The sequence below is a fragment of the Podarcis erhardii genome (assembly GCF_964252035.2).
Source record: "Podarcis erhardii genome assembly, chromosome: 7".
Lineage (NCBI taxonomy): Eukaryota > Metazoa > Chordata > Lepidosauria > Squamata > Lacertidae > Podarcis > Podarcis erhardii.
In genome coordinates, this window is record NC_138511.1 from 53647507 (window position 1) to 53672875 (window position 25369).

General features: G+C 40.2%; 1 protein-coding gene across 4 annotated transcripts in view; it reads right to left on the reverse strand.

Moving 5' to 3' along the window:
- Positions 1-25369, reverse strand: part of CBFB (core-binding factor subunit beta) — a 44560-nt gene that overhangs the window by 18071 nt on the left and 1120 nt on the right. For all 4 annotated transcript variants that reach the window (XM_081871621.1, XM_081871619.1, XM_081871620.1 and 1 more), the window contains exons 2-3: positions 22189-22275; positions 16843-16959 (exon numbers count right to left, since the gene is read on the reverse strand). In XM_081871621.1, the coding sequence (XP_081727747.1) occupies positions 16843-16959; positions 22189-22275 (204 nt within the window). The remainder of the gene's footprint in view (positions 1-16842; positions 16960-22188; positions 22276-25369) is intronic.

Sequence of the window (25369 nt, forward strand, 5' to 3'; positions counted from 1 at the left end):
AACGCTTGCCTCCAAATAGTTGCAAAACAGTCAAGGTGACACAGCTAAGTTGCCCCAGGCTTAAACGTATGGGATGCATGTTCGCAACCCACAGCGTTCGCAACCCGCGTCTGCGCACGCGTGGGTTGTAATTTGGTGCTCATGCGCAAAGCGCGATTTAGCACTTCTGCGCATGCATGACCACCAAAACCCAGAAATAACTCGTTCCGGTACTTCCGGGTTTCGGTGGTCCGTAACTCAAAAAAATGCAACCTAAAGCGGCTGTAACCCAAGGTATGACTGTAGAAGTTTATACATATGTAGCCCAAAACACATAGGCCTAATCTGTACAACTGTTGCCTATCAAAATCAAGAGACAGCAATCAGGCTACTCTATATGCCAAGCTGGCTGTCAGCTTGGGCAGCTTTACAACATGATGAGAAATTGTATAGAAGAATGGGCTATCAATTGCTATTAGTCATTGCTATATATTATCTGCAGTATCAGAGGCAGCATATCTCTGAATACCAGTTGCTGCTTTTGGGCTTCCCATAGGCACCTGGTTGGCTACTGTGGGAAAAGAATGCTGAATTAGACAGGACTTTGGCCTGATCCATCAGTCTTCTTACATGGCAGGTGGCATGAACCTGATCTCCATAGTTAGAGACACACCTGCAGAAGGCATTAAGTGACATTAACAGGGCCTAACAATTAAGTGGAAATATATATGGTAAAATGCATTTTCGGAGGCTTTCCTTTAACTTGTCACTAAGGAGGTTGAAATGAGATCTGTAGTATGTAATACAGATTACAGCGTTTATATTTTGAGTGGGAGTTAAATCCCTGTTTGCATTGCCAACAGTTGTGAAGACAGCATGAAAAATGAGTTGTGATTGTTTTTGAAACTGATCCTGCCAGTAGGAGCATTAAATGTCTGCCAAGATCAGTTGAGTTCAATTTCTAACTGTGCCTCTCTCAACAGGAAAGTTATTAAGGGAACTTTTTTACTGATGCAAACAACCAAGACTGGAAAGGGGGAGGGAGCCTAACAGTGAAGGATGCTGATAATCATGTTATTATCAGATTATTATGCTACTAATACTTCTGAATAACCATACCTGCACTCCTTCCCCACCTCTACATGAAAACACCTGCAGCATACATGGGATCAACAGCTATAGGGAAGGGAGGAAAATGGGACAATTCATTTGTTAAATGGTGTACAAATTATCCCCCTCTGTGGATCCAGAGACAAGTGGTGGAGTTGCTATCAGTTCTAAACTATTTCAGTCAACTGTCCATGCTGCAAACAGCAACAACATCAGTAAGCCACTAGTTATGCAGTGGTTAGTGTGTTGGATTAGGCCCTGGGTTCAAATCCCCACTGGGTAATGAAAATCACAGGGAACCGTGGGCCAGCCACTATCTATCGGTCTAACCTACGCTCACATGGTTCCTGTGAAGACTGAATGGGGAGAACCATGTATGACACCTTGAACTCCTTGGAGAAAAGGTGGTATTTCTATAAAGCAGATAAATTGCTTTGTGTGTGTGGTGTCTGCTGAACTCAATGATGAAAAAGAAGAACAAATGGGAAGACAGAACAGAGAGCCTGAAGAACAAGAGGAGGGGAAATTAAATACATTTGACACAAGAAATAAAGGAGCGAAGTAACAGACAGAGCTACAGTCATACCTCGGGTAACAGATGCTTTGGGTTGCGCACCGTGCTGAACCGGAAGTACCGGAAAGGGTTATTTCTGGGTTTTGGCACTTGTGCATAAGCGCTAAATCACGCTTTGCGCATGCACAGAAACATTGAATCGCGACCCGCGAGTGTGCAGATGCGGCACTGCAGGTTGCGAACGTGCTTCCTGCACGGATCATGTTCGCAACCTGAGTGTCCACTGTACTGACTATGGTGAAAAGAGAAACACATGCAAAAGAGAGAGATTAACAGGTTTCAGATAAAAAAAAGTGTGCGCCATGATATAACAACAACAGAGTAATAGTAATAACAGTAATAACAACAACAGAGGCAAGGCAAGCCCTAAAAATTGCAATTAGAGTCCGTATCATAAAGTCCATGGCTGAGTTTGCATTTTCAGCAGCCAAATATCAGAAATTCATCTGGCTGCAGATATTTGAGAACTGTAGGTGTCTTGGTTTCTTTTAAATTCCATGATTTTCCATGCTCCTGTTTTATTTTATTTGATGCTCTTATACACACTCCATTGCATTTTTCTGTCTGAAGGACACATATTTTCTGATTGTTTTAGCCTGATAATATTGCTACAAACTAGAATATATTGAAATGTGTGTCTCTTAAACTTGTAGAATAATATTTTACCCATCCCTACAGTGATCCCTCCTCAACTTGAAATTCCTGTAACTTTCTCATCAGTTGTAGCAAGTGCATAAACCACCTCTAGTGAACCCTTGCTCTGACTTTTTCTTCCTCCAAACTTCCCTTTAAATCATGTTATTGTAATTTCCTCTGTCAGGGAAAGTAGGGGCACATTTTGTAAGAAGCAAAACTGTCTGCTGTTATTGCTGAAGCCGTTTGACCACATTTCCTTTTTTAAGATAAAAACTGTTTCCTCTCCATTTCTAAGACTATTTTTGGTTTGCAGCTGTCATATCACGCACCATGCCAATTTAATCTTTGAAAATAAACTAGCTATCAAATAAAGTTACCTGAACACACATCCAAATCACTATAAGCCATTGCCCAACAGTTGCTGCCAAAATGAGGGAGTAGTTTTGGTATGTCTCAAAAATAATTAGCCAATGAAAATGTGTTTTTTTCAGGGTAAAAATAACTTTGTACAAAGTTGTTTTAACAATTCATTCTTCATCGGCTACATCTGAGGACACTCTTGCAAATATGCTGGTAGGTGCTTAATTCTGTTAATCAATGAAGACACCTTAATATCTAACTTCCTAAAGAATTGAGATGACCTTAACTCTAGGTTAAATCCACCCAAATCTCCCATTCAGGGATTGCAAATAATCCACAATAAAAAGAGTGATTACAAAATACAAAAGAAGGAAAATAAATGGTACTTAATGATGATGAGATTTAATTAATGGCATTGGCAACAGTATTTACTCATGATTATGATCATAAACAGATCTAAATTACAAAGAAGCCTTGATTAGAATTTTTTCAAATCAGACTCCCCACCTCCCCAATAATTTAGCTAGTCAATTTAGGAAGAATTTGAGGAAATCCTTAAAAGAATGATGAACACCTTATCTCATCAAGGATATATAAGTTACAACTGAAAATATCAATGTGGGAAGGAACAAGCATATGTGTACATGAAAACACTGGCACAAGATAGCAGTGTTACCACAGAAGTGTTTTCAGGAAGAGAACTGAATCATTTCTAAGTCAGATTGTATGTAGTTCACCAGTTACCACCCATCAGTTAGTGAGTCAGCATACTAACAGTCACCACACAGAAACAGAAAGCCAAGAACATACCACTGCACTGAAATTTGTTTTCAATCATATTCCCAGCAAACATGCCCATCATGCATTCTTGTAGAAGGCACTCACATGTGAGTCACTGCCCAATTCTCATCACATGCAACTTTCCCTATTCATAAGCACATAGTAAACTGCCTGTCTGCTTGTAAAGCAGTAATTAAGTTTCAGTGTTGATCCCACCTGCCCCTGAATCATACCAGTAACCGAATACCAGTAACCAAATACTCAAATGATGTAGTTTTACTAAACGTCACCCATACCAGTAGTATTATAGGAAGCCAGTGTGGTGTAGTGGTTAGTGTGATGGACTAGAACTTGGGAGATCAGGGTTCAAATCCCCACTCAGTCATGAAGCTCACCTTGGGCCAGTCACAGCATCTGAACCTACCTCACAGGGTTGTTGTAGGCATTAACTGAGGAGGGGGGTGAACCATGTATTCCTTTGAGAAAAAGGTGAGATAAAAATGCAACAAATAAGCTATTCTGCCTACCTGCTTAAGAAACCTGGAGATGTGAGTTGCCAACCTGGCATCCAGAGATCTCCACATGGTCGCAACTGGACCCACACCAGTTGCAGTCACTGGGGCTGGCTATCGCCATCTTATGCTGCTGTTGAAAAGTATTAAACTGGCTGCCAGTTAGCTGCCAGGTTAAGTTCAAGGTATCAATTCTGATGTATAAAGCCCTATATGGTTTGAGATCAGAATACATAAAATTTAGTCTCATATTGATATACTCAATCAATCACTATGCTCTGCAAGAAAGGACATCCTGAAGGTATCAATCATATTATCAGGAGGACCATTCTGCATGATATAAGAACTGGAAACCCTTCCCATTAAATATTGGACAGGCTTAATCTCTGTTGTTTTTTGGAGCCTACTGAAGACCTACCTCTTTCAACAAGCCTTTTAAGTAGAGTTTTTAATACTCCCTTATTCATCACATAACCATTTTAGACACTTCATAGTAAATTTATGCATAAATAATTTATAAACATGTCAAGTGAACCAACGAGTGATTATTTATTGAATTTCTATCCTGCCCATCACCCCAAAGTTTCCTAGACACCAAACACACAAGCAATAAAACAATTAAAACATATTAACAACAGCTCCAATACAGAAACAGACTGGGAAATATATCTGTCAACAAGTTTACAATATAATAATATACTTCATAATACTTTATAGAATATAAGAAGTGATATACAACTAAGTCCTACTCAGCAGATCGACTGAAATCAATGAATGTAATTTACTTAAGTCCACTGATATTAATATGTCTACTCTAAAGCATGAGTAATACTGGATATCCCCCAAGGTCCCCCAAGCATATTACACTTTGGAAGGACTAGGGTATATTTTATCCACAGTAGAGAAGAAAAATTCATTACCTAGCTTAATTTATCAATAGTGACCCAACTATTAGATTGAAAGGGTAGCTTTAGTTTATAGAGTAACTCCACTTTGCAGCCATGGGGGGTGGGTAATCTCAGCTAAAATAAGAGCATTTAGTATAAATGAATTTCATGGTTTTAACATACTGATGAGTTTGAGACATTAGCCTTTGGGGGCAACAGACCACTTTCTCAGGAAGCAAGCAAACAATGAATCTGAACATAGTAGCATGTAAGGAACTGGCATTTATTTCAAGGAGAGTTGTACTGTATAAGAATCTAATTAGGGGCTAGGTAAGGAAATGAAGTTAACACCCTGATTTCAAAAGTAATTTCCACTCTGAATTTTCTTGCCAGAGGCCACTAAATCATGATTCCCTTTTAAAGGATTATCAGAAGATTACAACAAATCCTTTCTAATTATAAGCCCAGTTCTCTACTTGGCTTCACAATAGCAGAACATAAGATCATTTCCTATAATATCAGCACAGACACAAGGAGACACTCACCCCTTAATTCAAATACTAGGAACATTTTCTAGTGCCAGGACCTTGGGCAAGTCATAATCCTCCTAAACTCACATGTTTGTTGAAAAATAAACAATCCCATTGATACCACCCTAAGTCCTTGGGAGATGGTATTTAAGAATCTAAGAACAGCCTACTGGATCAAGCTAATGATCCATCCAGTCCAGCTTCCTTTTCTCACAGTGGTCAACCATATGCCTATAGGAAGCCAGCAAGCATGACATGAGCACAAGAGAACTCTCCCCCTCCTGTGGTTTTCAGCAACTGTTATTCAGAAGCAAGAACATAGGCTTTATGTTATGGCTACTAGCCACTGATAGCCTGATCCTCCATCAAATATCTTCTTTTAAAGCCATCCAGTTTAGTTGCCAAAACTGCCTCCTTCACTGCATTAAACAGTACTTTCTTTTGTGTGTCCTGAATCTTCAGCTTCATTGGATGTCCATGAATTTTAGTGCAGAGAGAGAAAAACTTTTCTTTATCCACTTTCTCCATACGAGTAAATGTATACAGTACAATCACATCTTGTGCGCAATTTGCTTCCACAATTTTCAACCTTGCATAGTTGAAATCCCACAAACTGCACGCAAACTGGAGAGCTTAAAAGCTCATTTTGTGTCAGGTTTTCCCAACATGGAAAAAGCTTTTAAACTCTCAGACTTGCTTACTGGGCTCTGGGAGTCTGGGATATTCTCAAGTGGGCTCTGGGCTGCTCTCGCGGGAACAAAACATCCCAGAGCTCAGTAAATAAGGCTTGGAAGGCAAAGATTATTACGTGGGGAAAGTTCCAAGGGATTGTTCAGGTATAAACATTTTTGCATATACACGCCGTCCCTGGAATATTACCTACATGCAAGAAATGATTGTACTGTACACTTCTATACCATTACTGCTTACTCACTTTTTCTCTAACTTAAAAAGCCCCCTATTCTGTAACCTTTCCTCACAAATGAGTCCCTCTGTTCTCTTGATAATTTTTATTGCCCTTTTTGGAACACTTAACAATTCTACAATATCCTTTTTGAGGTGTGCTGACCAAAACTGTACACAGTATTCCAAATCCAGTCACACCATACATTTGTACAGTGGTACCTCGGGTTACAAACGCTTCAGGTTACATACGCTTTAGGTTACAGACTCCGCTAACCCAGAAATAGTGCTCCAGGTTAAGAACTTTGTTTCAGGATAAGAACAGAAATCGTGCTCCGGTGGCACGGCAGCAGCAGGAGGCCCCATTAGCTAAAGTGGTACCTCAGGTTAAGAACAGTTTCAGGTTAAGAATGGACCTCTGGAACGAATTAAGTTCTTAACCAGAGGTACCACTGTATAATGGCAGCCACCCCCCATTCAGTTCCTAATGATCCCTTGCATGGAATTTTCCTTGTTCACAGCTGCTTCATGCTGGGTCAACATGCTCACTGAAGCATCTACAGTATTACAACTTCAAGGTCTAATTCCTGGTCAGACCCCATGAATGCTTATGTCAAATTAAGATTTTTTTTGCCTACATGCACTATTTACACTTGTTTACATTAAACTGCATTTGCCATTTTACAGTCTATTCACTCAGTTTGGAGAAGTCTTTTGGAGCTTTTTTTTACAGATCCTTTTAATTACTATTACTATTATTATTATTATTATTATTATTATTATTATTTGTACCCCGCCCATCTGGCTGGGTTTTCCCAGCCACTCTGGGCAGCTTCCATAGAAACCAAAAATACACTAAAATATCACACATTAAAAACTTCCCTGAACAGGGCTGCCTTAAGATGTCTTCTGAATGTCAGGTAGTTATTTATCACTTTGACATCTGATGGGAGGGTGTTCCACAGGGCAGGCGCCACTACCGAGAAGGCCATCTGCCTGGTTCCCTGTAGCTTTGCTTCTCGCAATGAGGGAACCGCCAGAAGGCCCTCGGCGCTGGACCTCAGCGTCCGGGCAGAACGATGGGGGTGGAGACACTCCTTCAGGTATACTGAGCCGAGGCCGTTTAGGGCTTTAAAGGTCAACACCAGCACTTTGAATTGTGCTCGGAAATGTACTGCGAGCCAAGACTGGTGTTATGTGGTCTCGGTGGCCGCCCCCAGTCACCAGTCTAGCTGCCGCATTCTGGATTAGTTGTAGTTTCCGAGTCACCTTCAAAGGTAGTCCCACGTAGAGCGCATTGCAGTAGTCTAAGCAGGAGATAACTAGAGCATGCACCACTCTGGCGAGACAGTCCACGGGCAGGTAGGGTCTCAGCCTGCGTACCAGGTGGAGTTGGTAGACAGCTGCCCTGGATACAGAATTGACCTGCGCCTCCATGGACAGCTGTGAGTCCAAAATGACTCCCAGGTTGCGCACCTGGTCCTTCAGGGGCACAGTTACCCTATTCAGGACCAGGGAGTTCTCCACACCAGCCCGCCCCCTGTCCCCCCAAAACAGTACTTCTGTCTTGTCAGGATTCAACTTCAATCCATTAGCCGCCATCCATCCTCCAGGCACTCACACAGGACCTTCACCGCCTTCACTGGTTCTGATTTGAAAGAGAGGTAGAGCTGGGTATCATCTGCATATTGATGGACACCCAGTCCAAACCCCCTGATGATCTCTCCCAGCGGCTTCATATAGATATTAAAAAGCATGGGGGAGAGGACGGAACCCTGAGGCACCCCACAAGTGAGGGCCCAGGGGTCTGAACACTCATCCCCCCCCACTTTCTGAACACGGCCCAGGAGGAAGGAGCGAAACCACTGTATAACAGTGCCCCCAGCTCCCAGCCCCTCTAGACGGTCCAGAAGGATGTTATGTTCGAGTGTATCAAAGGCCGCTGAGAGATCCAGCAGAACTAGGAAACAATTCTCACCTTTGTCCCTAGCTCGCCGGAGATCATCAACCAGCACGACCAAGGCAGTTTCAGTCCCATGATGAGGCCTGAATCCTGATTGGAAGGGATCCAAATGGTCCGCATCCTCCAGGCATGCCTGGAGTTGTTCAGCAACCACACGCTCAATCACCTTGCCCAAGAATGGAAGATTTGAGACTGGGCGATAGTTGGCCATACTGGCCGGGTCTAAAGATGGTTTTTTAAGAAGCGATTTAATGACCCCCTCTTTCAGCGGATCTGGGAATGTTCCCTCACAGAGGGAAGCATTCACCACCCCGCAGAGCCCATCGCCCAGCCCTTCCCGGCTTGCATTTATTAGCCAGGATGGGCAAGGATCAAGGAGACAGGTAGTTGGTTTCACGTGTCCAAGCAGCCTGTCCACATCCTCGGGGGTAACGGATTGAAATTGATTCCATGCAACCTGACCAGACAGAGCTCTAGCACTCTCCCGCCCCAGCCCTGCTCCCACGGTGGTATCTAGCTCCTTCCGAATATGAGTGATTTTATCTGAAAAAACTTTGCAAAATCGTTGCAGGAGATCTTGGGGTCAAGGCACCGGTGGTAAAGGTGGTTCCGTTAAATTGCGAACCACCTGAAAGAGTTTCCTGCTCCTATTTTCTGCAGATGCAATAGAGGCGGTGAAGAAAGTCTTCTTCGTCATCGCTGTCGCCACTTGGTAGGCTTGACGTTGAGCTCTAACCTGTGTCCGGTCAGCTTCGGAGTGAGTTTTTTGCCACCAACGCTCTAGCCGTCTCAGCGATTGTTTCATCGCCCTCAGCTCCGAAGAAAACCACAGAGCTGTCCGGGCTCCATGCAATCGGAGAGGGCGCTTCGGAGCCAGACAGTCGATAGCCCTGGTTAACTCCACATTCCAGCGGGCCACCAGGGAATCAGCTGAAAGGCCATCAACATGGGATAAAGCATCCCCTACCACTCTCTGGAAACCATTTGGATCCATTAAGTGGCGGGGGCGGACCATCCGAATTGGTCCCACCTCCCTGCAGAGGGGAAGGGTCGCAGAGAAGTCCAGTTGCACCAGGAAGTGATGTGACCATGGCACTTCTTTTGTTTCACTTTTACTTAGTGTCAGATCACCCACATCACTAGAGGTGAACACCAGGTCTAAGGCATGTCCATGACTATGAGTTGGGCCAAACTTATTCAGGGACAGCCCCATGGAGGCCATGCTTTCCACGAAGTCCCAAGCAGCCCCTTGTAAGGTCGTGTCGGCATGGATGTTAAAATCCCCTAGGACAACCAAACTAGGTTTCTCCAGGAGAAAATCCACCACGACCTGAAGCAGCTCGGACAGGGAATCCTTGGTGCAGCGGGGAGGTCGGTACACCAAAAGGAATCCTGTACTGCCCCTATTGCCCAACTTCCAGAACATGCACTCAGAAAACTGTATCTTCCCAGTAGGACGCCTGGTGCAAGCTAGTGACTTCCTAAAAGTCACTGCGACCCCCCCTCCCCGCCCACATGACCTGGGTTGCTGTGCGTAAGAGAAACCTGGTGGGCAAGCAGCGGCAAGGACAGGCCCATCTGCTTCCTCCAACCAGGTCTCTGTCACACATGCCAGGTCAAATCCTCCATCCACAATCAGGTCGTGGATGGCAGTGGTTTTATTCATCATCGACCTGGCATTACACAACAACACCTTCAGGTCATGTGGGTTTCCCCTGTTGATTCCAGTATCCATCCGGTCAAGGCCAGACCCGGAGGCAGGGATAGTCTTCAAACAATGACTAAACCTGCCTCCTCGGTAATGACATGGTCTGGTCTTAGCGTAACTCCACCTCCTGCCCATGATCACCGAGATCGGATGTCCCAGTGCTTCCCCCCCTGTGGAACTTGTCCCAGCCATCGTGTTGGCTGGGGCCCCACTCCCAGGCAGCCCTGATCCCGCCCCTTAAAAACAAAACACAAACTATAAAGAACCAAAACAACAACAACAACAAAAGGAACAGAACAATTATACTAAAATTAATCCCCAACCAAATATCCATCCCACCCACCCACCCCCAACAAAGGAAAAAAGAAATAAAAGAAATAAAAATTTAAATTGCCACCAACTGCTTGAGGACATTTTAAAGCACATTAACCACCTGGAACAGGGAAGCAATGGCAGAACACTTCCCCAAAAGTTTGTTCCAAATAAGGGCCTGGGCCACGCCCCCTGGGCCAGTTGGAAAAGGCCCTGGAAGGGAGCAGGCCCTGCAGTCCTCACCCAGCCGCTAAACAATTCAGTACAGTGGTACCTCGGGTTAAGTACTTAATTCGTTCCGGAGGTCCGTTCTTAACCTTAAACTGTTCTTAACCTGAAGCACCACTTTAGCTAATGGGGCTTCCCGCTGCTGCCACGCCACTGGAGCACAATTTCTGTTCTCATCCTGAAGCAAAGTTCTTAACCCGAGGTACTATTTCTGGGTTAGCGGAGTCTGTAACCTGAAGCATATGTAACCTGAAGCATATGTAACCTGAGGTACCACTGTACCATCAACAAATGTTGCCAGCTTCCTGCTTACCCCTAATTGTAGATCATTTACCAAACAAGTTAAAAAGCGGAGCTTCCAATACTGATCCTTGAGGGACACTACTTTCTTTGTCCCTCTGTTGGGGGAATTGTCTATTTATTCCACCTCTCTGTTCTAGTGCTTAATAGCCTGGGTGGTGTTTTTAATTCTTCACAAATAAGGAAGTTTGTATGTATTAAATACTGATGACATTTGTACAATAGAGAAAAGCATTCCTTTATTTTGTTTGAATTTTTTAAAATGAAATATTAAATTAACAGGAAAAATACTTCCAAAGCGTAACTATATGATCAGACATGTTGATTACTAGATGGTCAGTTGGTGGCTGATTTTAAGCAAGAGAAAATGTATTGTTAATACTGTCTTTCAAAATGATGAATTTTATTATTTAATAAGCTGGAGTTGGTAGCTTTGACAGAGCTGAAGCATCTTGGAATAATTATAATTGTTTTAGGTTGAGATACATTACAATGAAGTATCATTACTGGAAAACATTTTGTGAATCTAAATTTGGCCTCATTGATGGGCAGTATTTCAATATGAGTAGGAAAATGAGAGTACCCCTAAACATTTTTTAAAAAAGAAGTGTTGGGTGTATATCTTGTTTTTTTCACCAGCTATACAAAAGGAACTCAAAAGTCTCCAACATCATGATTTAAAACTATAAGAAATACACCCGGCTGTATGTATAACACTGACAGAGACAGCCAGAAGGGATTGAAGGGAATTGTAATGTTGTGTTGACCACTACAACAAATGCTTTCAATATAGAAACTAGCACGGAAATGCATTTGCTCTTTCAGTCTGTAAAAGTGGTGTAACATAGAATTGTAATTAAAACCTATTAAAATTGCTTTTTCTAATCCATAAATAAATGAAGTAGCGTAACTCAGTGAGGTTGGTAGGAAGAATGAATGAATAGAAGTCTGCAGATGAATTGCAATGTTTTCCCTGAAGCACTTATTCATGGCAAGACCACCATGATTGCCAGCTGGCATTCTGCCATACATCTGGACAACAAACCACGCAGGAATAGCCAATGTTCTACACAGCTCTGGAATAATGTCACTCAAGAGGAGACATTTTGACTACTAAGAATGGAAGATTAAGTAGATTTTCTTTAGTGAAAAGACAGCAAAGGGATTCCTCGAAGGAAAACACTATTGTTACAGCATCTTGTCTTAAAAAGGAAAGATAAACAGTTTCAGAACATCGTGTTCCTTCAAGCAGAAATCATTTTACCACCAAGCACACAGCAGTCTCCCAGTAAGCACCTACTTGCCAGCTTATCAAGAAAAAAATGGATTTAGGGCACATATGTAAAGTGAAATTGCCAAGAGTAACATCAAACTCCATTTCCTTTCCTGGATTTTCCACAGTTCAGCTTTCCAAAGACTGTTGCCACATATCTATTTGGATTTATAGATTTTCTCTCATGCCGAATAACAGCAATCATGAGCAGATAGGCTATCTCCTGTTCCCAAAGAGTTAATATTCATTCTACATAGGGGGAAACGGAGGGGAAGCTAGGGAAAACACAGGACCTTTGAAATACTGAATGAGGTGTTGAAAGTATCCCCCACCCAATAGCAAACCATGGCAACATTTTTAAAGCAATAGAACTAGTGGGGTAGAGGATAACTGAAGGACTGAGTGAGAAGATAGGAGGATGTTTTCTTGCCTTATTCATGTTTTGGTACCTGCACATTTAATGAAGCCATAGCTAAAAGTTTCCAGAACCTGATCATAATGGTTATAAAGTGTAAGGCTACAGAGAGAGAAAAGGAATAGCGTAATTATATAACACACAACTTTACCCTTCCAAGGCAGCATGCCTGCATCTTCTTGTACAAATACATCAACTATTAACTTGGGCAGCCAAAGAGTTAAGAGTCTGAATTGTATTGACAAGTAGGTTGGAACAGCTGGAACTCTGCGCATGTCCTGAAACTGTGTGAGAGAACTGGCTTTGCTCTGAGTGTGTCATTGTGGTAAATCAGGGAAAGTTCTTATTGTGTAAGTTAGTGCTGGTTTAAGGACATGCCTGCCACAAGGAGGAGACTGCAATTGCCCTAATTAATTCCGGAATCTAGTGCCATATCTAATGCACGCAACACCTATAATTCAGCCATTAATCAAATCATCTCCAGTGAATGACTAGAGCCAGCTGGCAAGCATATCTTGGCTTAATTAAATCCAACTACTATGTTTTTGCATTTCCTGAAAAGTACAAGTTTGTCCCTCTTGTAGCAAGAGCAAGATCACCTTACGGGAATTAATTTTGAGGGTGAAATGTACCTGTGACTTGGCTTTAGCCCTGTATCATAACACTTAATGGACATGACTCAGAATGACCCATAAGCTTTGCAAAAAGCTTTTTCATATTCAGGGGGAAAGTTATATGATACATTTTTCTTGTAACTGGGTGGGCATGGAACCCCCCTGCATATTCAGCTCTTTGGAATCAGTCCTAGAGGCTGCTCAATGCCACTCTTTTTCAGACATGCTATAACTTAGGCCCTGGAGCCAAATGTGGCCCTCCAGGATTCTCTATTTGGCCATTGGGAGACTCCACAGGATACACTTGCCTCCCAAAGGCCACACTCCCCTTGACTGCTTTTGTATGGCTTGAATGTGTTACTGAACTGTGATAATGCCTCTTGCTTTTCTGGAAGGAAAATGCAAGTGGCTATGCATTCTCTTTCTTCTTAACCTTAGCTAGATCCCTTCTTTGCCTCATTTCCCACATTCCTTGCCCCTGCTTTGTTGAATGTTCTTCGAAGCTGCCCTAATGCCATTTCCCAATGTTGAAGGATACATTAAACACAGGCACTCTGAAGTAATGATATGCATCCAGAAAATTGGATAGCAGAATATTTTTATCTACTAAAATTGCATTTACTTGTAGGCTTTTACAATAAGTTTGTATTAAAACCTAAGGCAAAAACCTGAAAGATGAGTCTGAAAGCAGTGCTTCGAGAATCACAAAAAATACAAGTTTTAGGAAAGGAGGCCAGAAGCAATAAAATGCATTCTCTAGAAATATTCATGTCCTCCTTATGCCAAAGTTTGCTTGTACAGTGGAACCTTGGTTCTTGAACAGAATAAGTTCCAGGAGTCCGTTCGACTCCCGAAACCATTTGAAAACCATAAAAACAGGAGCTGATTTGTTTGGGAGCCAAGGCGTTTGAGATCCAAGGTATGACTGTACTGGCCATTGTGTTATTGGTTATTCCACAAGCTCAGCTGCCTGTCTGTCTTTTACACTATATGCATTCAATTGTGGGTTGGGGATGATGACGAATAACACATACAAACAAGAGAGTACTACTAGGAACAAAACTGAATTGAACTGCCTTACCACCATGAGTGAAATGAAGTAGGAGTTAAACTTCAAGAAAGTGGTAATCTCTCACTTCCTTTCTCAAGGACTTATCACTTATATCCTCACATAACTGCCAGTACATCTAGCCAGATCTATCAGTTTTAGTTTTCAGGATACAAACCAAAATACCTCTTCATACCAAAACTGTATTTTCACATTACTTGCACAACCAGTAATATGGGTGTGTCACAGAAAATACAGGTACCTTTGCTTCCAGGACTGCTGTGTGCTCATTTTGGGGAAGCCTGCTGTACAAGATGCATAACCTGTACCAGTCCAACAGCCATGTAGAGAGCCAGGAGCCATAAATATTCATATATTCATATAGAGACAAGGATGTATGAAAGAGAAGACATACTAGATCAGAAGACTGCTCCATCCAGTTCAGCCTCCAACAATAAGCTTATGTTGCTTCAGTACTTTTATTTATCCAACTATATACTCAGACAATAACTACATATTAAATAATATTCAAGTCAATATATATATTTTTCTGTACTTGAAGTTGAAATTTGCCAGTTTGCAACAGAAAGCAAGCATTCTTTTAATCCTTAGTGATGAAATGTGCAGGACTTCCTCCCCAATATATTTTGCTATTATTTAAATGCTTTGCTGCCCCTCAAAATTCCTCTGATGTGGAAAGCCCTATATTCACTATTTAAACTTCATTTTAGGCAAAACTTGAAGGAAACTCAATTATCTTATTTCAAAGATTTTTAGGCTGCCCTTTATAAACATGATCAGGGCAATGCACAGAATTAAAATATATATCATCATTAAGACAAAGCAGAAACAAAACAGAATAGTAAAGTTCAGCACAAAAAAAGTTCGAACCAGGAATAGAAAAAAAACCACGTGTTGTAAATCTACTCAGCTATCGATATAGAACTTGTATTGCCTCTTGACATAGGAAGAATGAATAAAATAGATGTACAACGGCATTCAAGTACAAGGGCGATTCATGTTTGTAGAGTGTATTTTCTGTGCATTCCTTGCATTTCTAAAATTTTCTTTCAAAAAAGATAGTAAAAAATTACTTAATGCCATCCAGCATTAAGTATATCTTTTTCTTTGTGGCCATGCCTGTTCATGGCTGGCTTTAGTAATTCAAAATGATTCCTGGATTCAGTTATCTTTTATTTGCTATCTCTAATCTACAGCAGCACACCAGCAACAGACAGCATAACAAAGACTTAACAAAGCCTGGAAAAGAAGGAAGTTTTTCAAAGATTTTAACAAAAAAAAGCTGAATAGTTTTCTTCATATTTGAACCATTTTATGTTCCCATCTCTGTTCTTTTCCTGTTCTTCTGAAGGCAGCAGCCATTGTGCATTAAGCCACACCCCTGTTGGCAATCATTTTGTGACTAGTGTCCTTGGCACTTCCTCAAAATTCCAAATGTGTCCCAGACCCAAAAAGGTTGGCAACCACTGTTGTACAGTAACTAATGGAAAATATATTCAAACACATCTACCTTTTAAATTTAGTTTTCCTACCCCAAAATACTAAAATGCATGGTACAATGTTGTTGTTTTTCCTTGTGAGGTAGACTAGGATGAGAAGAACTTGCCCAAGGATATCTAAACAACTCCATGTTGTGTAGATTTTATCTAGAATAATGTGACCATACCAAACTCTTCAATATGCCAGCATGTCACCATTGGAGTCAAAACCGAACACACAATTCAATATCTATGTTTAGAGTTATAAAAATGCACACAAAACTTCAACTTTCCATTGTCTGCTTATCTGTCTGAGATGCATAAGTTTTACTGTGCTCTTTGAAGGGCTGATTCATACATTTTTCTTCACATACAGGTGTAGAAAAAACTAAAGATGTGAAGGCCTGGGAAACCCCGCAGGAAAAAAATAATCCAGTTTCTTTCTGGACTTTTACATCTCTAGGAAAAAGGGTATAGAACAAGAATACCTTAATTAATTTATTTTTGAATGCTAACATATTCCAAAAATGTCTTACACATGATGGTGTGGTTTTCTGTACACAGACCTTCCTACATTTGTGTTAGGAAGATGCCATATGTTAGGTGGCCTTAGAGTATCAATTAAAAAATGTGAAACACATTTGAATACTATTATAAAGCATGAAAACTACAGTGGTACCTCGGGTTACATACACTTCAGGTTACAGACTCCACTAACCCAGAAATATTACCTCGGGTTAAGAACTTTGCTTCAGGATGAGAACAGAAATCGTGCTCCAGTGGCGCGGCAGCAGCGGGAGGCCCCATTAGCTAAAGTGGTGCGTCAGGTTAAGAACAGTTTCAGGTTAAGAATGGACCTCCGGAACGAATTAAGTACTTAACCTGAGGTACCACTGTATTAGAAAGCAGTAGCAATATTTTATTCTATTCTTTGTGCTAAATGTTCTCCCCTTCCTGAGATCCTGGGCATACTGCAAAATCCATTTAGGAGCCACTAAGCTGCTGCCACATTTACACAGCATGTATGGTAATAGTATCATATACTTTTTGCATGGTTTTAAAGAAGCAATAGGCAACTGGCCACCATAAAAATAAAGAAATATCAATGTGTATTATTACAAGTTCATTTTATATCATAAACCTCTAGCTCACATTTTAAAGCCACTGTGATATATACCTGTATAACCACAATCTATACTTTTTGTCCTTACCTTGCCTCCCTCTCTTTCAAAGTCAACGTACTCTCGGGTTGGTGTCTGCCGTTGCTCCCCTTGCCAGCTGGCCGGAAAAAACTGGAGAGACAGATTGGTTCCTGTGGCCACAAAAGCCTTTTAGAAAAATCAATACAAACAGGATCAGGGAGCAAGACATTACATAAATTATGCAGGCAGAAATTTATTTTTACATCAGTTTATGTCTTTAAAGCTGAGCAGCACTAAGAATGCTCAAAGTAAAAAACATGCACTCATCATTTTTCTTAAATATTAAGTTACAAACATCTGATTTCATTTTGACAACATTTGCCATTGGCTATCTCAGATATAAGATACAACACATAATCAATACTTTACTTTCTGAAAATTCTGTACTGGTTTGCAGTGCAAGTTTGACTAAGTGGTTTGAATGTTTTAAGGGGTGCTTATATTTTAAGTGCAACTTATAAGTAAAAAGCCTTAACTCTGAACAGTTGTATAATGGGGAAAACACAATGTGAAGCAAAGGTTTGTGAATTCTCATTTGAAAAGAAAATGTATCTCAAGCTGTCTCCATCACCAGCAACAAATGAACACACACAAGATTAATGTACACTATACAAACTCACTAGAGGAAGTACAGCAGGAGGATGCGAAATGAACGTAGATATTGAAAGTAACATTTTGATTCAAACGTTGCAGCTGCAGATAAGCAGCCAAGAGCATTTCTTAAAGTTTTGTTAGAAACCAGTCTTTATAGGCAGCTGCTGTCTTTTTTTAAACTAAAAACCCGACTGTTTTGAATAACACAACTAAATCAGTTCCTGATTTTGAGTGTACTTCTCACTGATTCTTAAAAAAATACACATTCACTATTTTGGTTTTTAAAGGAGATTAATATTTTGTTCCATCATCATCTACTTTCCTAATGGTCACAACAAAGAGGGAATAGGTGAAATAGCTACTATACCATCAAATCAAGACCTACATATCAGGCATCTAATTTCAAAAAAGTTTCAAAATCCTTTTTAGGAAGCTCATTAAGAGAACAGAGCAGAACTCTTTAGAAGCATTCTAATATACACTAAAATCTCTGCCAGGATAGGTGGGCACAGATTTCAATGCTAAAAGGTCACACTCCTGATCTCCAGTTTGTTAAACATAACCCCTCTAATAGCAAATTCAAATAATTGAATCTCTGCACCAGGGGACATAAAAGATGCTGAGGTGGGTGTGCTAGGTAGTCTGTGTGAATCTATCAGTTAATTCAATGACTGAGGGTGACTGAGCCATGCAGTATTTAAGGAGTGTGTGAGAGAGAAATAGAAGGAGCTCTGGCCTATTCGAGCCCTTGTATCCTAAAGGTGATCATTAGAGTTGGGGGAAATGCATGCCATGTTGTTTTAAAAAGCATCCGTCTCCATGCATAATATTCACCCCCAAACCTATGCCAATAAAGCACTTGGGCTCTGGGCTGGCAATAAGCTCTGAATGCCTTATTACTTATAGTACTGTGGAGGAAAGTTTCAAGAAGGTAAGAAAAAAAGGAGGGGCTCTGCAAACTCTTAACATCACATGGCTCCTCTTTGCTGGAGCCTTGAACCGAAGCATACTTGTTTAGGACTGAGGATATACTGCAACATTTTGATGCAGGTCCGCACTTGTAAGATTAAATATTTGAATTTAGTGTTTCAACACAAGGATATGTAGTATCATTTCATTCAAGTACAGAAAATGACACACTTACTGTAACTTCAATCAGGTTCATAAGCTATTTATTATTTAGATTAAATATTGAGCCATGCCTCAGAATCGGAACACACCCAAGAATCTACATAGATTGCCAAATGAGGCACATGTGTTACAAGCTTGGAGCCTGCAAGGATTCTCAAGGTTCTTGAGACATGGACAAACGTGGCATGAAAGTATTTAATAGTGTATATACTCTTTGATACAATTATCTTACATATACAAATGAGCTGTATTGTAAATATATTGGTATTTTGAATGCCAAGAATGTCACATTAGAATCACTATGAATGAGATATTGAATAAATTGCTAATAAGTAACATTTTGCCAAATATTGTCTGGATGTTTATTCCTAAAACAACAAAATTGTAATTAAAATATTAGCCTAAGACTGTTAGTCAAATAGCATCTACCCATAAAGGTAAAGGGACCCCTGACCATTAGGTCCAGTAATGACTGACTCTGGGGTTGCGGCACTCATCTCGCTTTATTAGCCGAGGGAGCTGGCATACAGCTTCTGGATCATGTGGCCAGCATGACTAAGCCGCTTCTGGTGAACCAGAGCAGCGCACGGAAACGCCATTTACCTTCCCGCTGGAGCTGTACCTATTTATCTACTTGCACTTTGATGTGCTTTCGAACTGCTAGGTTGGCAGGAGCATCTACCCATACAATCTTATTAAAAAACTAGTTGCTGCCTTAGGTTTCTGTGGAAGCTTCAAATAGACGTATCATGCATAAGCTTGACTGATGGCAATGGCAGAATTTGCTCAAGAGTAGGTCACAGTTGTTATTATATAATAGTGATGGTGACCACTCCTAATTAATGCAACACTCTTTGGTCCATCAGCTATCATCTTTAGTACTTCCACGAAATAACGCTCAGGGCCTAATCACAGCTTTTTATGCAATCATTTGGAGGTCATTGAACTGAATATTGTTTGATACACTGTGTTTTTACTGAGATTATTATACTCACATTTAATTTATGTTGCCCACTCTGAGACCTTTGGATTAAATACGGTATATGAATACACTTTTAAATAAATATGACTATCATGATAACCAATGAGCAATTGTACATTGTTACTAGGTATTATGAATATTGTTAGAGCAGATTATAAAACTAATCTACTGTATAATTTTACATTAGCTATCACATGAAGAATTTTATGTGGATTGGGGATATGTTATAAAAATAAGTGAGTTTCATTTTGATGTAATGCAGCCTTCTGCAACCTGGTACCCTCCAGATTTTTTCAACTACATCAGCCTTCACCCCGACTACAGCCGATAATGACTGGGGTTGACTTGAGTTGTAGTTCAAAATATTTGGAGGGTACCAGGTTACAGAAGGCTGCTTCACATGAACTTTAAGGATATCATAAAATATAAAGCTTCCTGCTTATGGTGAGAGGTAATTTTAATGTACAGCAAACCTAGGAATGTTAACTATTTGCTTTTGCAGAGTCTGATATATATATTTTTTCAAAGGAACTCTATGCAAAATTTAAAATGCTTGACCAACAATGTAGTATTCAAGAGCAAAATATGTTTGTTTTTTGCTTGTTATTATGTTATCTATTTTTTGTGTTTTTATATTGTAATCCACCCTGTGGTTCTTGGATGAAAGGTGATTTAGAAATTTAATTAATTAATTGTTAAGTCTGAATGAGTGTCAAACATTTTCTACTTGTTAGTTTTCACCATTAAAATAATATAACGGCTATATTTGGCATCACAATAAAGCAGATGTTACTATAACAATGGTTTATTGTGACAGGAACATGTGTACATAAGCCTCTGGTTTGCAGTCACAAGGAGATCAGCTTTTACTTTCATTTTTTGGTTAAACACAGTTTATCATCTCATCCAAAACCCTAAACTAAGATTTGGTATGAAGTTGGTTTGGTTCTAACAAACTATAGTTAAGACTAACCACAGTTTGTTGAGTGTTGACAAAATGGTGACTTGCAGTTAATCAAAATGGAAACGAAAGCTTCCTCCTTGCAACTACACCAGAGGCACTAAGAGGAGGGGAAGTGCATGATCTTTCCTAGGCTCATCCCCATCACAATAAGCAATGGTTTATTGCAACATCCAAACACATCCAATGTGAGATCTAAAAAGACAGGCAACATGTTCAGGACAAAAATCAGAGGATTCAGATCAATGCAATTTCTCTATAAGGCAACTATCTACTTTTTTTGTTACAACAGATGGGGTTCATAAGAACCAGCTGCAATGGGAATGTTTCTGTCAAACTGAAAAGAAAAATCATACTGCTGTTTGAACAGTAGCACTGCACAAGCTAGAATAATTGTGACCATTTATGAACTTAAAATCATAGGTCCACAGCAGCAGACCCAGCAGCCACAACTCCTAAAGGGTATGCTGTCTTATTATGAAGAACAAGTACAACACATGTGCTTATTGCCTATCATACCCCAGCCTTCAAATATGGAACTTTCTCTACCAATTTCATTACACATAAAAACAATGCACTTGAAGACAATGGTGGATACAAAAATGTCATATTTTAAGTGTCATAATTCAAGAAAATGAACATTGCACAAAATCAGCCAGTAGTGGGTAGTGAGCACACAGGTCTCATTGAAGAAATAAGTAGAAACTAAAAAGGGGGGGAAGGGGGATAGAAAAAAGAAAGTAGTAAAAAGTAAAACTAAGTTCTAGGCAGTTTTAATAAATCAAAATTCCACAGTGCAATGATATAAGCAAGACCTACTCCCTTGTATAACACAGTTTTAAAACATGAAGAATTAGCTTTTAATACAACCAAGCTCACAAAAGGAATATTTTTTGGTGTAAAACCTAATACAAAATACAACTAAATTGGTAAATATGATTGTTGCTGTTTTCCACCACCAAAAAGCTTTTTGTATTTAGCTGCATGCTAAATACTGATAGACAAGAGTTTCTCTCTTAACAGCTCTTAGTATTCATGCACAGCAGTACTTAAATGTTCCTGCTGAGATAGCCATTAGTGAGTGTATATAACTGTAGAGTATGAAACCTTTAAGCACACAGAATATTCTATTTCTATGTACTTTTTACACTAATTCCTACTTTATTAAAATTAGATTGTAAGTCTGCAGGTACAGAATTCTCTTTTTCAAAATTTATTGTACAGCACCAAGTAATTTGAGGCATTTTATATCTAAAAACAATCGATAAACCTGCAATTTAAAGAAATAAGGAAGTCTAGTCAATTTTATTTTCACTCTCAAACAGCCAGGATGAAAGCCTTTCTAAAATGGAATGACCAATGGTCTTGAAAGTGCCATGGACAATGACCATATGTGAACAAATAACATTTTACAGTCTAGATCTAGGCTTTAGCCATCTAGTCTGTACTTCCCAAATTCCCATACATTTTTGAAGACAGCAGAAAATAGGGGTTTTCCCCTTCTGTAAGTCCTAGCAGCTCAGACCACTTATTTCATTCTGGCTTGCTAGCATAAGAAAATTGAATCTAAACAGTTTATGTTTTTTTAAGGTGAGACTAGCTGTGACTCCAAGATGACCAGAGCAGAGGAGTGGAAGATACATAAGTAAACTTCACTAATGTATAGGATCCATGCATATATACTTACTATCTCAGACCGTCCATCTCGGCACGCATTCTGAAACCTGGCCTGTCTTTCTTCATGTGGTCTGTCCCTGAAGCCAGTGTATTTAATCTGCAATAAGCACAAGCCAAATCAAAACCTGAATCCTGCCTTCTCTACAATACCAGGAAAGAGATAAGGGCAAGCCTACACAGATACAAATTGAATACAATATTCTACTTCCAGAGAGGCTGAGAAGAGGGTGCTCTCCTCCACAAGAAATACTTCTGTACACAATTCATCTTCAGACATTATTTTAAAAGTCACACTATGATCCCCAGCTTTGTATTTGCCCACCTTTGAATAAAAGTGCTAAGAGCAAAATATTCATAGACAATGAAATGGAAAAGGACAAGCAAGGAAATGTTATTGGGGAGAGAGATGTCAACATTGTTCATGCAGCAGGCAAAGAATGAAACAAAGTCTCTTCTAAAAATTCAGTACTTGGGATAGGATGTAATGACCATTAAACATGTAAGTTCAACATCTCCACAGAAAGGACAGAAGGCACAAAGAGGACAGCTGACTCGACAACACCATGAACATGTGTGTAAAGAATGCCCATGGTGGAGAGGCACTAAATATTTCACAATTAGTTTGCATCTAAAAAGGAAAGAAAAGCAAAACTGCAGTGTGCACTTCCAAGCACTTTAACAAGATTACAATAATTAGTAGAGCTGCACTCAGATCCTGCAACTTCTGTGTGAACTGCATATTATATATAAGAAAACAATGCAAATGTGGATGTATACAGTGGTACCTCGGGTTAAGAACTTATGTATAAAGAATTATCATGATGCATAGATGCAGCAGCAAATGGAAAGCAAGACAAAAGAGAATGCACAATCCAGCACAGAATTTACCATTCAGTTTTGGGGCAGAAGGAAGGAAAAGAGAAAATACAGCAGCTGAAATTAAAGGGTTTGTATGTGTGAACTACTCCAGCCTAGAAATTGGAAGCTGAACTTCTAGTTTTAATGGCATTAGTAGCATCTGATGTAATAAATGCCAGATACGGACACTATGAGCACATAATGAGAAAGGGGAAATAAAGAGCTGCCACATGTGCTCCAAATTCAGGAAGTCCCTCCACCGCTGAATATGGAACATGTTCACAAGATCCCATGCTAATGAGTATTGTATAAGTCAACACAGGAGTTCGCTCCAGTTTTCTCCTTTAAAATGTTAAAAACAATACCCCTCTCAAATGAAAAAAGTCAGTATCCCCAACTAATTAGCACTGAGCACATTTGCTATAGGGAAACAAAAAGTCTGAAATATTTGAGCTACTCAATGTCCACTGCAACCATCCTATGCAAGGTTATTAATCTTTAGCCAAAATTAATCAGTGTGGAATAACTACTGTTTTGCCATGTTCTACATGCATGTACCCACACCCATCAACACAAGGATTATAATTTCATATTTTACCTAACATAAGCATACATTGTAAGGGGCATAAAAGTACTATTTAACCACATATTTGTGTGAAAAGGTGATTAGGGACATAAAAATGCATGTGATCCAGGACCCCCCCCCCAAAAAAAATATTTTCCTTGGACAAAAGAGTACAAAAGAGATAGCATCCTATGGCAGCTGCACAATCATATGAATTGTTAAACTCCTCCATGCCGATACCCACACGCCAGGGCCCCTGCACTCAAAACCAGGGCAACTTAACAGCAGTGGATTTCCTTTTCTTCTTTCACTACATGCTTTGGACAACAAATGTTCAACATCGCTTATGTGAAATAAGTTGTAACTACATTGTCACTATCTGATAATACACACCAGTCTGTCCAAAGAACAACTTCCCATTCTTTTTCAGCACATACTTATGTGTGGCTAGTAACCCATATTAGCAACAGAATTCAAGTCATTATTATCACCTAATCAATTACGAAGAACAAGCAGGGTACACTACATGTTGTTAAGCGGGTGGCAGGAGAATAGAGGTCACTTTTTCCTTTTGGTGTGGAGCAGAGGATAAGAAGGGCCAGTCTGGGTGCCCCAGTGATGTTAGGGAGAGCACACAGACACAATAACCCCCAATAAGGACTTTTAGTATCTTTATTTGGTAGTAATCCCCATTCTGATGTATTGGCTGTATAGGAGGTCTCTGCCTTAACAGATATAGGACTGCATTTCCCTGCCTTCTGCTTACTTGAAAGTAAGCGCTCCCTTTCCCATGCAACCTGAACAGGGTTCAATAACCACACACCACCCTGAAGCATGTGATCCTAGACCTTTCTAGGGTTGGGGCAGCATTCCTGCTACATACTCATTGGAAAACCCTAGTTGCTGTTGTCGGTTGCTCCAAAGTACCAGGGATAGATAGGTTTTTCTCAGTGTTGGCTCTATCTTTGGAACTGCCTCCAAAAGGCAATACTGAAAAGGTATTGCTACTACTATAAAAAAAAATCCAATAATAATCTGAAGGCACTTTCAGTCAAGTCTGTGTTTGGTTCAATAGTACTGTTACTTGGGGGTGGGAGGCTGATGTTGCTTCTTTACCAAAGTAAAGTTGCTTTCATGTATTTTCTTCTTTCCCCCCCTCCTCCTCCCTTTCAATTCCTTTTCCTTTTGGATTGCTTCTTTTAGATTATAAGCCTGAGGGCAGCGACTGTTCTATCACTGACATTTGTAAACTGCTCTGGGAGTACAGTATCTCCTGCCATTGAAAAGTGAGGTTTATTATTTACTTAAAAAACTGAATTAACTAAGTGTAATTAACGTGTGTATTAAGTCTTGTAAATCACCTTGTGATGGCAGCGTATCCTGAAAACTGGGCTTTTAAAAAAGAAAAAAGAAAAACATTTTAAACGACACAATAATAATGCGTTGGGCTGCCTGGGGAGTGGCTTCTCTCCCCAAGGGTGCTTCCAAACGGGTGCTTATTGTGAGAACAACGCTCACGCACGCAGGTTTTTCACAGCATCCACACGACGCCGTTGGCATCAAAATGTCACCTCTCTCCTCTTTCACCGGGCTGTAACTTCTCTTTAAAAAAGGAGTGGGTGGGTGGGTGGGTGCTTCTAGAGAGGGGTAACCATTGCAAAACGGGTCACTCTGTTATCAAAGAGGGGACCTGGGCAACAAGTTTTCTTCTTCGATTTATCAGATCCCACTCCTTTGAAGGATAAATCTGGATTAAGTAGGCACCAAC